Source organism: Anneissia japonica, unplaced genomic scaffold (genome assembly GCF_011630105.1).
Source record: "Anneissia japonica isolate Jap-2015-1 unplaced genomic scaffold, ASM1163010v1 scaffold232_len381862_cov165, whole genome shotgun sequence".
NCBI lineage: Eukaryota > Metazoa > Echinodermata > Crinoidea > Comatulida > Comatulidae > Anneissia > Anneissia japonica.
The window spans coordinates 176,822-194,187 of record NW_022702252.1 but is presented as its reverse complement, the minus strand read 5'-3'; the positions used below and the strand labels follow the sequence as shown (position 1 = coordinate 194,187).

The window sequence follows — 17,366 nt, the reverse complement described above, 5'->3', positions numbered from 1 at the left end:
GGATCCGCCCCTGATCATAGAACAATATACAACTAAAGTTTATTGTTTCAATAACATTTATTGATTTCGTTTCATATATGTATTGTATTTATATTGCAGATTATTGTTACAATTAAGTTTAATTTGTAAGGCCCTATAAAAAAAATGTTTAGTTTATCACACCCTATCTAGGCTGGGAAAATGATGAGGAAGGGAGGCTTAAAAAAATCGTGGCTAAAGCCAACACCCCAGGGTTATGTGCTGGTGCATTGATATTCAAAGTAAAACATGATTGAGATAATATAAGCAATATCTACTAACTATTTACTAAATAATATAAAGAAATAATATTTAAAAAAAATATAATATTTCAAAATGTACCGGTATATATTTTTTTAGGCCTATTTAAAAATATGTTTTTTTTTTTCAATACCATAGAAGACATGCCCGCGAAGGTGATAAACTAATATTTTTTTTATTGGGCCTAACCTGTCAATTAAAATAAAAATGCCGAAGAATCTATTATTGTATGACTACATGCCAAAACTCCTATTCAGTGACAATTTCACGTTTTTGGTTAGTGTTTCCTAAATAATGGCACCCCTATTCAGTTTAATTATATTGTAAGGCCCTATAAACAAATATTTAGTTTAACATCCCCTATCTAGGCTGGGAAAGTGATAAAAGAGGGAGGCTTAAAAAAACTTATTTTGCTATTTAAGCCAATTATCATATCACCCTAGGGCTGTTTGCTGGTGCATTGATATTCAAAGTAAAACATGATTTACTTGAATTGAGATAATATACCGGTAAGCAATATCTACTAACTATTTACTAAAAATATGAAAAAATAATATTAAACAAATATTTCAAAATGTATATTTCTTTAAAAGTTTTTATATTCCAAAAATATATTTTCTTTTCAATACCACAGAAGACATGCGCGCGGGGGTGATAACTATTTTTAATTTTTTTTTTATTGGGCCTATCCTGTCAATTAAAATAGAAATGCTAAAGAATCTATTATTGTATGGCTACATGCCAAAACTCCTATTAAGGGGACAATTTAACGTTTTTGGTGAAAATATGGCACCCTTATGTAGAACTTTAGTCCCGGATAGGGGTTTCACTATGCAATAAAAATGGAAAACGTACGACATTGCATTTCCACTTCTGCAGCTGCTGGTACGACGCGTACACGACACGACGTGTGAATCGGGATCGAATGCAATCGTTGAGGGCGCCTTTAGGCGGTAGTTCAAAAAAGATAGGAAGATGACTATATTTTGCGTAATGTTATATTCAGTAAATAAAAGCTGTTAAATAAAGGTTTGTTATCTTGCATACCTTTCATGTGACTATAATAGTGAGCGTAGGCCTACGCAAGAGAAAGCTGCACTTCAGATTATTGTTAATTATAATAGAGCCTATCCTAAGATCAGGCTTAGGCCTAGGCTGACCCTAGCTAGGCCCCTAGCTTGCTAGGCTGGGCTAGATTAGGCCTAGGGCCTAGGCTACTGCCTGTATCTAATGCAGGCCTAGGCAAGGCTAGAAAAGTGCCTGAGCGTAAGGTAGCCTAATGGTTTTACCTTTAGTGAGTCTTACCTTTTGTGATAATAGGAGGCAGAGAGCTTAAAACTCGTGTTGGATGCCCCCTCTCATATTATAATAATAATAATAAAATGTGTTGGTTGTGTAGTGTGCTTTTGAAGGTGTTTTTTAATTAAAATTTTAAGCCCCATTTTCCTAGCAAGAAATATTTCACAAAAAAAAAGATAATTTTTAGAAAAAAAAAGCATATGCATTACTTTAATTATTATAAACCATGGAAAAATATTGGCATATATTTTAATTTTACGCCAAATGTTAAAAAAAAAAAGCTGTGGCTAGAGATACTGTACCGTATCGGAACTTCCGATTGCTAAAGCTACGGTAAATGATATTACGTCATGATTAGCCAATAGAAATGACCAACTCGATTTTGGCTTTTTTTGCAAAGTCGACGTTGCGATCATGAGAAACGTGTGGCGCGAACAGTTACGATAAAATTTATGTCATAATAATAGGCCCATTTCATGTACTTCGATTGGGGCTTATCACAATGTTTGGGTTAAAAGTCCTTTCTGTTATTCTTGCGTATTTTATGGTCTACCATAGAGAATGGTCTACTTAGGCTTAGGCCTAGGGCACAGGGAGAATAGCCACCTAGGGGCTGATGCTTATTATATTTATAGGCGTACTACTAGGCTAGGCGCGCCTAGTACTGTAGTGCTACTACTAGGTGCCTAGCCTAAGCCTATAGAATAGTAAGCACTAGTTATTATTGCTGATTGAAATACCAAGCAACATGGCGATTGTAATTATCAGTGAGAGTAAACTTTATTTGTAGTAGTAGTATAATAGAATAGGCCTACAAGAAATTAGTATGCACAGTAGTAGGGGCCCGGTAGAAGGCCTATGCCTGGCTTCTACTATTAAAATAGTTTACTCAGTCGCTTGATGTCGCCAAATCTAGCAAAACTGCTATCCTTTTTATTTGCTATAGGGCCTCGGGCTACAGAATATTAATCACAGCTTGTCGTTCTTGCGAACGAACGAAATTTCTTATCTTCGATCGTTGCTAAAACCTAAAACACACACTCACCACTCTTGCAGCAGCAGTGCACTGAATAACGTCACGCATTTATCTACGTTTCTATTGGCTAATCATGACGTAATATTATTTACCGTACCTTTAGCAATTGGAAGTTCCGATACGGTACCGCCACGGCGAAAAAAAAAAGAAGAGAAATAGAAACTAGGCCTATTTCTCATAGGAGATTACCATTTTCTCATCAACTTCTTCATTACAATACTAGGCAAATTCAGAGGTTGTAGGTCGCATCCGCTGGAATGATCTCCTTTTTTTTGTATTCTTTATAAAGTCAATAAAGTGCGCCCTCTCAAGATCTCGGTCAGAATAATTTTTCAACAAATTTGAAAATTCAAATGAAATATTATACTGGGTATTTCACAATAATAATAATAATAATGATAGTGTAGTTTTATATAGCGCCATATACATCTAACATAAGATGCTCAGGTTAATACTAGCAACGGAAAATACCATGTCGGCCCTTAACAGTAACCTAAATCGAGGTAAGGCTAGGCCTAGCCTAGCATTGTTGATAGGCTAATATTTTTGGTGCCTACCATATTTCTTCACAAACCTATCGCAAAATCAAACATAAAAAATTCATCTGCATTTAATTTTTGTGTGGAACACAAAAAAATCAAATTGCAATCTGCAATTTTACATTTTTTCATGTTTAGGAATGTATAAATTCAGTTAAAATAGCCGTTTCTTATTATATTCATAAATCTTTATAAAATATATACCTTACCTTACCAGGTTAATCTTTGTCAGTTCATAATGAAAGTCCTCCAGGTATCCTTATCATCCATGAGCACCTTTAACTCATCAGTAGCTGGTCTTCCTCTACTGTGCTTCCTATGTCGAGGTTCTCAAAACAAAAAATCAGATTTTTCTTAACTGAAATTTTGCTATGAATGAGGCTTTAACCCATCGCAAGGCTAGTTAGGCTAGGGGCACATGAAAACGATGGTATGCTTCAATTGACTTCAAATATAGTTTCATATTAATTAAACAGAAAGAACACATTGATGTGAGTAATCTAATGTTTAGGTATCAAGAATTGGTTGAATATTTGCAGAGTTACCGGTAAGCTAAATTTCATAAACATAAATTTTTTTCCAGATTTACACTAGTTGGCCTGTCTTAAATGTGTGACCAATGCATGCACCGTGCGTACAGCCTAGCTAAGCCTAGACGTGTTGTCTCCTCTCTGCACGCGTTCTGGTAGGCTACGCGATGACACATCACTTGTATTGCGGCCTAGAGTGGCTCAGACTCTACGTAGCCTAGGGTATTTAAACACTCAGTTTATTAAATAACATCAAAAATATTATTACATGAAAAAGTTAATACATATATATTTATCTTTGATATTTTCATAATTTTTATATGAGAATAAGTTATTTTTTATTTTCTTTTTTGTTTTTTATTAAAATTGGAGACGTTTTAAACATATCAATGCAAAGTTTTTTGAAGGTAGGATTTCCATATTCTGAATTATCGGAGAACATCGTCCGAGTGTTTGTTTTTTAGTAATATCCAATTGTCCAGTAAAGCCGTAGGCAACTGATTCTGGTAGCTCCTTTTATTGGTCTTAGCAGCCCTCGGTGGGAGGGTTGAAGGACACCCAGTTAGTAAGAAAAAGAACTACTGAACAAAGGGCGGATGAATTTCTCTGAGCCAAACGGCCAACTAGGCTTTAGATTAAGGAGTACAATAGAACTTTGATTGTTTAGTTTTGACCAATGGTAATTCATTTTGTCTTTTCCTACAAAAATTGTAAAGCTAATGAACAGTATTGAAAAGTAGTGATTTGGGGGATGGTTCGCATGTTTCACTTTGGTAAGATATCCCCTGAACATGTTAACTCTACTCTCGTCTTGTCGTCTCATCTCGTGTAGTAGATTTAGAGCTTCATTGTACCATGAATATAGCTATAAAATTCTAAGAGAGCACTTCTGGAATTGTTCCAGTTGGTAAGACTGACCTTCATTAATACTTGTGCCCCAACCTAGGATTACACTTGTTTAAGTTAGACAAATTAAAACTGAGGGTTATCCCTAGCAATTTAGTAGTGTAAACACTCTTAAATAGTATCTTCAACAATAAGGGGAACACATGGAGTTGCTGAATTCCTTTAGTTTTCTTAACATTAGTTTTATTTCATATTGTTACCAACAGCCCATTCGACAACTAGACCAACATCGTCTTGGTGAGCACTATTGCTGTTCTTACATATTCTTTCACTTACAATGTCATACATAAAATTTAACTGATAGGTTATAGAATTCAAAATGTTGTGATCTATATATAGTAATCATATGCTTTTTCAAAGTCAACTAGGATTAAAATCTCCGACTGTCAGTGGCTTGACATCATACAAATTTATCACATAAAAATGATACTGTTGACTGAGCTTCAGATGTTCCCTCCCATAGTAAAGCCCTTGGTTGTACTTATATTGCACTATAAATTTGTTATGATTTTCTGTATTAAGATTTAAAAAAATTAATGTCAGTGATGTTTTCCTCCAATGTTTTGTTTTATATTCCTTTTGAAAGCATATGGTTAACTTACATGATTATAATATTGAAGAATAGGACTACAGCTTATGAATATCCTTGATACTTGATTGTCATGATTATTACCTTGTTGAAGTAGTTTCTTTTGTTAATTCTTCTATTGTATTCTATTTTATTGATGAAAGAACAAGCATGTCATATAATAGATGTAACATATAACTGCATGTGTATTATTACCACAATTTTAATATTAATATTAGTCAGTGCCTGATGATTATAATATGACTACATTAAAAATTGCTATTATTTTTATAAATCATCAAAGGTACATATACAATGTTTAAATAAGGACATGATGGAACATCCTAGGCTATCCTGTAGCTTTTCAACGAATAAAGTCCTATAAAAGTCATTGTGTAATAAAATGCCTCTGACGGGATTCAAACCTGCGACCTCTCGCTGACAAGGCGAGCGTCATAACCACTAGACCACGAAGGCTTCATGGTTGAACAGGTCCAAATAATCGTCGGGAACATTGTATTACACAATGCTACGCCTCAAGAGGGTGTTCAGCCAGATAAATCTGGCAATACGGCTAGAAATACTGTCGTATATTATATATGATATTGAATGGAGTATACCGTTAACACTGTTAAATAAATATAATATAAATCATCAAAAGTACCTATACAGTGTTTAAATAAGGACATGTTTCACAATTCTGATGGATTATTTTTTTAAGGTACATATATTTAGAAATGTAGTAGGAATAGATACGTGGTATTTGTTTTGTTGGTAGAGAATGCATTTTCTAGACTACAACTGTTTAAATATTGAAATTGTTGTAAAAGTGTCACTCCTTTACCTTTCAAGTGCCCAGGGGACTAGTCTTATGTACTGTACAGCATTTCGTGTGTAAGATTTACTTCACTGTTTGGCGTATCCTTCGCCCTAGTGCCTAAAGCTTAATAATAAAAAAAATTGTGTTTACTTTCACAACACAGTTTTGGGACAGCATTATTATGTGTGACAATAAAGTTCTAAATCTGAAGAATATTTCAATCATTTATTTTATTTTTTTATTTTATTATTTATTTATTTACAAAATAGCAAATGGTGACACCTATCGTAATCTGCAACTTGTAAATTATACGCATGTGAACTACACTTGTGAAAGAAAAGAAAATAAAAATTACAATAATGAGCTTATCAACAGAGGATGCCTTTGATGCAGTTTGGAAAACGTAGGCCTACTATTATATTCTGCATGAGTGTTCTTTAAGTGTCGTTTGAATGTCATTAAAACTAACTTTTTTTTGTTTTGGAGGGTGGGGGTAATTCATTCCATGTGATAGGACCACATTCAAAAATGGATTTTGCATGGAAAATTGTGCATGGAAAATTGTGCAAGGACAATTGTGATGAAATGGAGATGATTGTCTTGTAGAATAATGATGGTTTTTGTAGAATACATCAGCTAGGGTGGATAGTATGCAGTCAGTGTTGACAAGAAACATAAAGCAACAGACAGACACTCAATTAAAAGTGTTTCTGTAATGTAATTTTCGAGTATGTTTATTATTTTTCAACAGATCTCTGACAACAATGGAGAACAACGTTAGTTGTATGTGTGTTTTTCGGGGTGTGGAATATGTTGTAACAGCAACAAGACTCAATGATGACCAGCTGATGGTAGAGGTAGAGGACCGTGTCACTGCAGACCAATGGCGTAATACTTTTGATGCAACTTGTAAGTTCTTTCAACTGTAATATTACCCTTGATGGGTTTGTATGGGATTGGGGAAGGACATCGTTAATTTATTATCTTTAGGCTTATAATTTTGATTTATTTGTGGTCTAGTAAGCAACCTTTCCAAAGGTCAAGAAATATTTTTATAAAACAACCATCTTTACATGGAGGTGAATATAAAAAGCCTACAGGTTTAAAATAGAGTAATAATTTCATTATATGTTGTATTGATTATTTTTACCTAAACCCCAATATCACATTAAGTTTGGGCTACCTCTAAACAACAACTTTAGCTGGACCCGAGGGTAACTGCTTACAAGAGGTTTAACTGTACTCATGATCTACAATATTTCCTCCTCATTGACAGACTTATCCAAGTTGCAGTGCCATGGTTAGGCATCACCTATCCATTGCAGTGCCATGGTTAGGCATCACCTATCCATTGCAGTGCCATGGTTAGGCATCACCTATCCATTGCAGTGCCATGGTTAGGCATCACCTATCCATTGCAGTGCCATGGTTAGGTATCACCTATCCATTGCAGTGCCATGGTTAGGTATCACCTATCCATTGCAGTGCCATGGTTAGGTATCACCTATCCATTGCAGTGCCATGGTTAGGCATCACCTATCCATTGCAGTGCCATATGGTTAGGCATCATGAGAGGCTTGCCTTCTTCTGCCACCCTTAAAAAAGAATCACATTTTTAAAAGGTGGGATTTTATATAAATGTAAATAATGAACAACTGAAATCCTTAATTTCATGTGCTTCAACATTTTTTCATCATGTTGTCTGATTGGCTTTCAACTAAGGAAAGATGTTGGTTGTCAGTGAAGATTACAATTGTTGGAAGATCATATTTAAATGAGTGTTCTCAATGCTACATCCCTAATAGTGACTCAGTGTGGATCACAATCAATGTGAGATATTGAAATTCAATTGCATAGCCTAAAAAAAAAAAACACCCATATTTTTCCCACCTGTCCCTCCTGTTCAATTTTGTTTCTATGAAAGTTCCAATTTGGTTGTGTGAGTATTGCTATAAAGCTACAGATGACTTTGATGATCAGTAGTCACGCAATCTCCATCCATTTGAATGATGATTGTGTGTGGTTGACTTGATCAATGAGTTAATAGTAAAATCGAATACAGCTGCCAGAGTTATTACAAAAACTAAAAGACACGAGCACATAACACCCATCCTCAATGAGCTCCGTTGGCTTACAATTGAAAAACGCATCCAGTTTAAAATACTATTGTTGACCTTTAAGGTCAAACTGCACACATCACCAACTAAAAACATATTTTCTTAGGTTAGGTTAGGAAAAGTGAGAATCGGAAAGAGAAGAAAAGAAAGGTAAGTAAAATGAAAAGAAGGAAAATTGAGTTAGAAAGGTAAATTATACCGAAAAGGAAAGACAGAAACAGAAGGAAATAAAAAGGTAATTAATAAGAAGAGGTAAGGAAATAGATAGAAATGGAAAGGAAAGAAAGGAAATGGAAGAAATTAAGAACAACGGAAAATGAAGTACATGAAAAGAAAAAAAAGGAAAAGAATGATGATAAAAATTATGATGAACTAGAAAAGAAACAAAAGAAAAAAGAAGGAAAAAAAAAGGAAAGGAAAAGAGTAGAAAGATTAAGAAGGAAAATTAAGGGAAAGAAAGGAAAAAAATGAAAACGGAAAGGTAAAGCAAGGAAAAGAAAAAGAAAGAAAGGGAAAAGGGAGTAAAGAAACGGAAAAAAAAAAACCGAAATGGTTAAGAAAGGGAAATGAAAAGAAAGCAAACGAAAAGGTAATTAAATGAGAAGAAAGAAAACGAAAGGGTAAAGAAAGGAAAAGAAAAAGAAAGAAAACGGAAAGGTAAATAATGGAAAAAAGAAAAAGAAAGAAAACGAAAGGGAAAGAAAGAAAAGAAAAAGGAAGAAACTGAAATGGTTAAGAAAGGAAAAGAAAAAGAAAGAAAACGAAAAGGTAATGAAATGAGAAGAAAGAAAACGAAAGGGTAAAGAAAGGAAAAGAAAACGAAAGGGTAAAGAAAAATAAAGAAAATGAAAAGGTAAAGAAAGAAAAGAAAAAGAAACAAAACGAGGAGGTTAAGAAAGAAAAAAAAGGAAATGGCAAAGAAAGAGAAAGGAAAGAATAAGAAGTGTCGAAGTGAAAGAAAAGGAAAATATAATCAGTGAAGAAAAGGTAGAGAAAAGGGAAAACATGAAAATTGGTAGAAAAATGAAAAATTTAAGGAGGAAAAGGGGTATGGGAAGAAAAGGTAAAGAAAGAAATTACAGGGAAGTAAAGGAAAAGAGAGACGGGTCGTAAGTATGAAAAAAAATAAAGGAAAATGAGGAAAAAAGAAATGGAAAAAAAGAGTAAAAGGTAAGGAAGGTAATACGGCAAATAAATATTTAAAATTATTGAAAAAAAAAAAGTAAATAAAATTCTGTATTTCAAATTATTTTATTTATCAACATTATATATTTATTTTTATTGTTGTTATTCATTATTATTACCAATTATTTTTGTTAGGTGAAACTTTTGATAATTTTTCCCACACCATGCTGTAAAGTGCAGAGGTATTTTACATTATGCGCTATATATATTGACAATTATTATTATTATTATTATTATTATTATTACAGTAGTAGTAAAACTTTATTTATTCACGAAAAACAAATCAACAATTACAATGCTTTTTTCATTATGGCTGTGAGATACCTTATTTTAATACAATTAATAAAAATTACACAAATTACAGTACATCATAAAAAGCAAAAGTTGCCTAAATCAACTTTGCCTATCTTGAATAGTTTCTAAATCGATCTTATTTTACATGCCAAATTGTTGTGTTTCCATTAAATAACGACCTGTAACTTAAATTTTATTTCCTAAGTCGAACAATTTTTCAATGCCATTTTGGATTCGACGTAGGCAATTTCAACTGTAATTGTGATCAATACAGACCAGTGTTAGATATCTTGTTAATGTTAGGTTGACACAAGCACACATTCACAAACAACTACTTAAACATGTCACAGCTGTGGTTTCCAAAATAATTACGGTTTATTGTCTTACAACTTTAACATGTAAACATTATATAATATCCATCTGCATTGTGGGAAACTCGTTCAGTGTTAATACTCAATGTTAATACATGACAACCAGTTGAATTAGAAAATAATATTAAACTGCAACCATGTGCATCTAAAGTGCTTAAAACGTGAGCAGTTCCCCAGCCTTAGTGCCATTTGTTTAGTTACTGGAATGTAACTATATGAATCCCCGTTCAACCTTGATGCCTATATGGTATTCTATTCTGTGTAGCCACAAATACAGTTAGTGACTCGATCGTAGGCCAGTGATCTGAAGAGAATATTGTTTTCTGTCTGCAGCATCTTCATTTGATCACACTTGTAAATCCATGATATTGAATTGCAGGTGTAATACTCAGTAGGCTCAACTTTACCCAAGAATTAAAAATACTAAATTATCATCGAATAAACGAATGAACAATGAAATTTTTTTTTTGCCAGTTGCTAAAAATACATTTGATAAATGACATTAAAATATGGTTAAACACAAAGTATTAAAATAAAACAATAAAACTAAAAAATATGACAAATAAATATATTACATGAATTAAGTATTTATCTAGAGGGTGCGCTCGCTTACCCTCTCGTATGTGAGTGTTAAAATTAGTTTTTATGAAAAGAATTGCATTTTGTTTCATTTAATAATTCAACCAACATTTACAAGTACAGTGACAATAAAATACAATAATGTATGTGGAAAAAAAAAGAAATGAAAGGTGATGGAGCTTATGCAAAGCAAGGCACTAACTTCATTAATTTCTTCTATGGTTTTGGATACATACTTTTAATTAAAACATGAATCTGAAGGAACTACAATTTCTATGTAGTTGCTGCCTTAATAAATTCTGTTTCATATGGCAAGCACATATTAATAATTAACACAATAAATTTATTCCATTATCGCAATAGTAATACTCAGTAACAATGATCTATGATACAGTAATAATCACCTAATGACGCTTGAAGCAACAAGTTGAGCATTAAGATATTTCTAAAAAGAGAACTCTTCAGAACTTCCTATGTGGTGTACTCTCAATCAATAATAATGATGTTATTTTAGAGTTATCAAAATTTGAGCCACAGTATGGCTTTTGGTTACTGTAATACTTCCTTCTGAGTCACACATTCAGTACTACATGTAGTATGTCAAAAAAAATAGTAGTAATAGAATTATAATGCTAGATATAATCATTCATAAAAATGCTTTGGTGCTGTTCTCAGCGTAGGCGCAATATGTCTAATTTATTTTTATTGTTGCAAAAGAGGCAGTAAATTCTAGTCGATACTGATTACAGTTGTCTAAAATAAATTGTTCTGGATTGCACTCATTGCTTCACAATGCATATCTTCTCATAAGTCGTGTTATATTTTTAAGCATTATTACAGTAAGTTGTATCACAATAATTTTTATTATAAATTTTTATGTTTAAATATTCGCGAATCCAATGACCAACTATCATACATATATTGGAGTAGTCTTGCCGGTATGTTTGTGTTGTTAAACTAAGCTTTATATTTCAGTCTCTTTTTTTGATATGCCTATGGCTGAGTCATTATACCATAATATCTTCTCGGATATAAGAACTTAAACCGTAGGCCCAGTGTACACGATTGGCTTACATGCACAAAACCAGTACATCTTTTGAGATGAGAAAGGGATCACCCTGGTGTAATGGTTGGTGCAGCCCCTGTTTTGGATTGACGAAAATAGCTGATACGTCCAGTTTACCAGGCAGCTCAGACACAAAGGGGAGAAGCTAGTCCACACCTCAAGAGCTTTCAGACTTCGGTATAAAGCACTATATAAATCTAACTACGTATTACTTACATTATATACAGTACTACTAGGTCATTGTGAAGTTGATTAATACATCCATCATGGAACAAAGATAGTATTACATCAAAGGATTAAGAATTCTTTGATAGCCTGGTGTTCTTTGGAGGAGAGTGGTTAGATTCTTTATTGTTATTGATATTTTAAGATACTAAATATTTTCAATCTTCTGAGTTGCACTGCACTTCTCTTGGTTCATATGTTTATCTTTTCCTGGGTCACATGTTTAAGGATATGGAGCACACACAGATTTCTATAGCCTTTGGTACATCATACTGTATGCATCCACTGAGTATATTATTATGCCTAATATATATTATTAGATTAAATTGTGAACATTTCGACAATCAGCTTAATACCATAATGCAAGTAGCAAGTATGGTAGGAGGCTAAATATATTTTCACACATCAGAGTATTTGGGACCTTTGGCATTTTACCATTTGCTTAGAATTAGTTAATACTAGAAACTTGCTTAGTGTCATTTTTCAAACTTGAATTTTCATCAATAACAGTGCCTAGTAGCAGAATAACCTACAGTAAGGAGGACAAGCAGATCTATGTTACGACTAATGAACTGGATATTACAGTTCAGTTTCAATTAAAAAAATCTACAGCAACATTATTTTCAGAAAAATATTAGCCAGCTTGGAACGATAAAATATTTAATGATGCAGAAAGATGAATGCTATAGAGCATTGACCCCTTTTGTATTTCAGGGTTATATCCGATAGTTAAGATTCATTGCTATCTCACAGATTGCCCGCTGGAACTGAACTCATAAAACATTTATACACTACACCTTCAACACTATAATGTTCAAGCTTCTAAGTAATTACAGTGATCAATGGCATTGGATGCTTTTTAGATTTTACAAGGCCTTAAGCATTTTGATAAATAATTTAGTACATTATGTTGATAGTTCTATAATTTTTATCTGAAATCATATTGTTAACTATTGAATATGATATCGTACATTTTTGTTAAATATGTATAAACCATAAAGTACAACCTTGGAAAATATACCGTAGGTAAAAAGTGTAAATAAAGGTAGTTATTAATGGTGGAACTATACCATCCTTTTCTATTAGAGTACAGTTTTAGGTACTTAATCTGTCAAGTGTCAGAAAATATAGCAAATGATTGGCTATATGAGTGAGTGGTTAAATTACAGATGGAGCCGTTATCTTCAACAGTGTAATAATCATTCAATAATGCGCTTTTTTAATCTGGTCATTCCATGTCAAATCACCCAAGAGAATGAAAATTTTTAACCCGACCGACTCCAATTTTGATGAAAATTTGTATACATGTTGGGTCTGGCATCTAACATGCAAATCTCAAATTTAGCAAAATCGGATCAATGTTTTGGAAGTTATGATCCGCCAAAATATGGCAAAATTGGCCAAAACGGGTGTGACCGCCAACATTTAAACCTTATTATCTTGACAATGGGTTGACTGATATTCATAAAATTGGTATTTCTGAAAATATTGATCCGATTTAGCTAAAATTTGAGATTTGCGCGTTTGATGCCAAACCCAACATGTATACCAGTTTTCATCGAAATCGGAGTCAAACCCTATGGGTGATTTGACATGGAATGACCCAAGTTTCGCTTCAAAATGGATGGCCACTACCTGGCATCCCTGTTAGAAAAATTCTAGAATCACCCCTGTAATTTCAGTGTTTCATAATACATTATTTTGCACATGGGCAAACTACTAATGTGATTTGTTGTTTCTCTGAGACCCTTGGAAGAAATATCAAAGGCAATCAATTACAGAAATACAGAATAAAAATGATTCCTGCATTTTGGAAGCAATCCTGGGTACCTAACTTACTGTAATGGTGGATGGGGAATACGGATGATTATTTTCTCCACAAAATAGCGTCGAGCTCAGTGGCTGCCCGGCTTTAGAATGCTGCCTCTCTTTCTAATACCTTCTTTTTTATTTTTAAGATTCAGGTACTTACAGTATTATTTTAAATTTCAGATATAGAAGACTTAACACACAAAACAGGAAATTTCAAACAGTTTTCAATATTCGTAAATATGCTTAATTCTGCTCTTTCCAAGGTAAGCCTCTCCTGATTTGCAATTATGCTTTTTGTAATACTATATCAAGTATTCAAGCCCACACTTGCTAAAATGTGGCAGAGTTAATCTTTCTATTAAATTAAGTAAGTGAAACCAAGCATTTGAGATAAGATGCCAAAAACAAATAAATCACCATGACAACATGACATCCACAGATCCCAGGGATAATGTAAGTCTGACTGCAGGCTTAACAACAGGCTTGGTACAGGCTTAGCTGTATAAAAAATAATTAAATATGTATAATAGGTAATACAATGTTTACAAACCACTCAAAACTATGAGCAAACCAATAAATGTGAAATTAGTTATTATTTATTACCGTAAACCATTAATCAACATGTCTATGTTTGCAGTGGACCATTCCGCTAAGTCCCGCCCCTTTGGTATTGCTGCTGGTCCCATAAAACGATAGCGTAAATGTGTGTAAACATGCGTTCGTGGGACAACATGTTTGTTTGACACGCGCATATTCCTGGCCCGGTTCTGTTTGGTAATTTGTTAGGTTTAAACGACACTCTGGAAAGGTCCATAAAGCCGGCACTCATCGGCCGACGCGATTCTACGAAGAAAGCAATGCGACGACGCGCGAGCAACGGATCATCATTAATGATGATCGTCTGTCGCTCACAGGGAGCAAAGTTGGATTCATCGTGCGACAGTCATACGACCGACCGTTGTGCCATGCAGTGAGTGCCCGGCTTAAAGGATACTGATGTTCTTGATTGTTAGTAATAATTAGTAATTGCTAAGTTATTTTAAGAAGTTATTGTTTCATATGTGAATACTAGGAATTTTAATTTAATATTCTCATTTCTTATGCATTTTCCATCCTATTTTTCATTACTATAATTAATTTTACAATGAATTTAATGTTACTATATAAATCTGGTTAGAAAGTAATTAATTTGTATGCTAAATTTCTTGATTATTCATTTTCCTTGGCAGCAGCTAAAGTATAATCAATCTTCACTTGTTGTAGTCCATAATTTTCATCATCTTCAGAAGAGTATGAAACATAGGCCTTCTTCTCCTGGAAAATTAAACAATAAAATGTTGACTTGTGTCATTTTGAGTTCATTATTTAATCTTTTTCATAAAAGATGCATATGCCAGCCGATTCTTCCTAAGTTTTTACAATTTTTGTATATATAGGGAATATGTATTGGTGACAGGACCAGTCATCAAGCATCTGATCAGAATCCCCTAATCAGGTTTGGTGACGGCATCATTAATGGTGATGTCACCGAAACTGATACCTAAAGATCTATTAGGTAGAATTGGGTGCATATATGCCTACACTTTCAACCCCCTAAAGTGTTTGTTTTATATTATTTTGAAAATGTTTAAAATTATGGATGGCTCCCTTAATAACTTAATAATTTTTTTCTAAATTGTGTAATTTCCCTTAAATTCCTCATTGCAGGTGTACTGTACATATTCAGTATAGTGTTACTTATATAATAATATATTTTTGAATAAATGAAAATAACATATGGTAATAATTATAATTGTTATTTATTTATTAGGCAGTAGACATGACAATATAGACAAAAGAACAATTTGCTGATTTATTCAGATAGTAATTTTTTCTTTCATTTATATTAAGTGCTCATTATTACTGTACTTTATACCAGAATAGTGTAAACATGTGCAGAGCTCTTCTTCATGCCTCATGAGAGGTACACAAAACATAGAAATAAAAAATAGTACTCTTCCAATGAATCAGGTAATAACCTGTTTGTTATCATAAGGATGAAATAGGATGAGACATTTTCATTGGAGGAGAAATTATGACATAACGATTGACTAAATAAGGTAATAATTATAGTTCCATTATTTTTTTGGATGATAAGCTGTTAGCTCATGGGCTTCAAGGTCTTTTTAAATAAATGTACATTCAATAATTGAAAGATTAAGATGATAAATTGTAAATATATTAAGTACAGATTTACAGGTACTATATTTCAAGGAATTGTGCATACCAATCAAAAATGACAAAAAAAAAATGCACAATAAGTAATCATTAAAAAAGAAAAAAGAAAAGAAAAATACACTTTAGTAATCATAATTAGGAAAATCAGGAAATGGACTTTTAGGTATCATAAATATTAAATAAAATGGGAAAATTTCATTGGAGAAGAAATGATGACATAATGATTAACTGAACAAAGAAATAATTGTGTACCCTTGTTGCATAATTTTTTTTGACGAAAAGCTCTTCAGGTTGTTTGCATCATCCTTGTAATTGTAACAATTGACTGAACAAGCTAATAATTGTATACCCAAGTTGTAATTTTTTTTTTTTTGGATTATAAGCTCATGTGCATCAATGTCCTTGTAAATTTTGTAAATTTACATTCAATAAGATTGAGATGATAAATTGTTAATAAATTAAATACAGATAAGGTACTATATTTTCCATAATGAAATGTACCAACAAGATCAGCAAGAAATGAAAACAGACATTTGAAAATGTATGGATGTACATGATGACAATTTTTCTCATAACAAGGTTAAGTTTGATATTCTAATCAATTTGTTTTCTCTTCAAACAGACTAGTGAATCAGTTAACCTTGACCTTCTGACGTATACTGACCTTGAATCTTTACGGAATCGCAAGGCAGGTGTTACTAGCAGGAATATTCCAGGTCCTCAGAAGGCTGCCCTCAATTCCAAACGTTATTTGATTGTCACATACACAGTTGAATTTGACCGGTATGAAAATTATTATTTTTTTTAATTTTGAAAATTTATGGGGTATTTTGTTGGTGGCTTATATTTTTATTTTTTTTGCCAGTATTTTTTATACAAGAACAAATGTCATGTTATTAAAGTTTAATTTTTTCATTATAATTTCAATGGTTTAAATGATAGATTCAAGATTAAAATTCAGTTATTTATTGCTACAGAAACAATCTTGGGTTATTATCTGCCAAACAAGCAGCATACATAAGAAAATACAAAATTAACAAAATATTCTACCCCCTACCTCACCAAAACTAAAATGCTATTTAAATACCTTTAGGATGAGAAGAAGTATACCGGTAAGCTAGTAATAAATTAGGATGGATTCAACCCCTACAAAAACAAGAATACCTACCAACAACCTTATTACTAAACTAATCCTTAGGCTAAATTCAGGAATTATTTCTTAAAACCAACCTACTGTACTCAGTAATTAGTATTTTTTCAAGGCTAAGGATTTTCTAAAATGGTAACGCTTGCTATGGGATGAAAAAACAAGATGTTTGCTATTGAATAAGAATGTATTGAATTTAAATCAATTATTAAACTGTCTATCTTATGTTATAGAATCCACTATCCTTTACCATCACCGTCCCAAGGCAAACCAGACCCCTGTCTCTTATACCCATCTAAATGTGTATAAGAGACAGCCCTAACCCTAACCCTAACCTAACAAAAAAAAAATTACATTTTTGACTCAACTTTTTAAC

General features: G+C 32.8%; 1 protein-coding gene across 1 annotated transcript in view; it reads left to right on the top strand.

Annotated features, from left to right (window-relative positions):
• Positions 1-1,162: 1,162 nt before the first annotated feature.
• LOC117103822 (coiled-coil domain-containing protein 61-like) overlaps positions 1,163-17,366 on the top strand; it is a gene marked incomplete in the record, with an annotated part of 38,068 nt that continues 21,864 nt past the window's right edge. The window contains 3 exon segments of the mRNA XM_033244447.1: positions 1,163-1,308; positions 6,729-6,886; positions 13,807-13,879. Coding sequence (XP_033100338.1) covers positions 6,742-6,886; positions 13,807-13,879 — 218 coding nt within the window.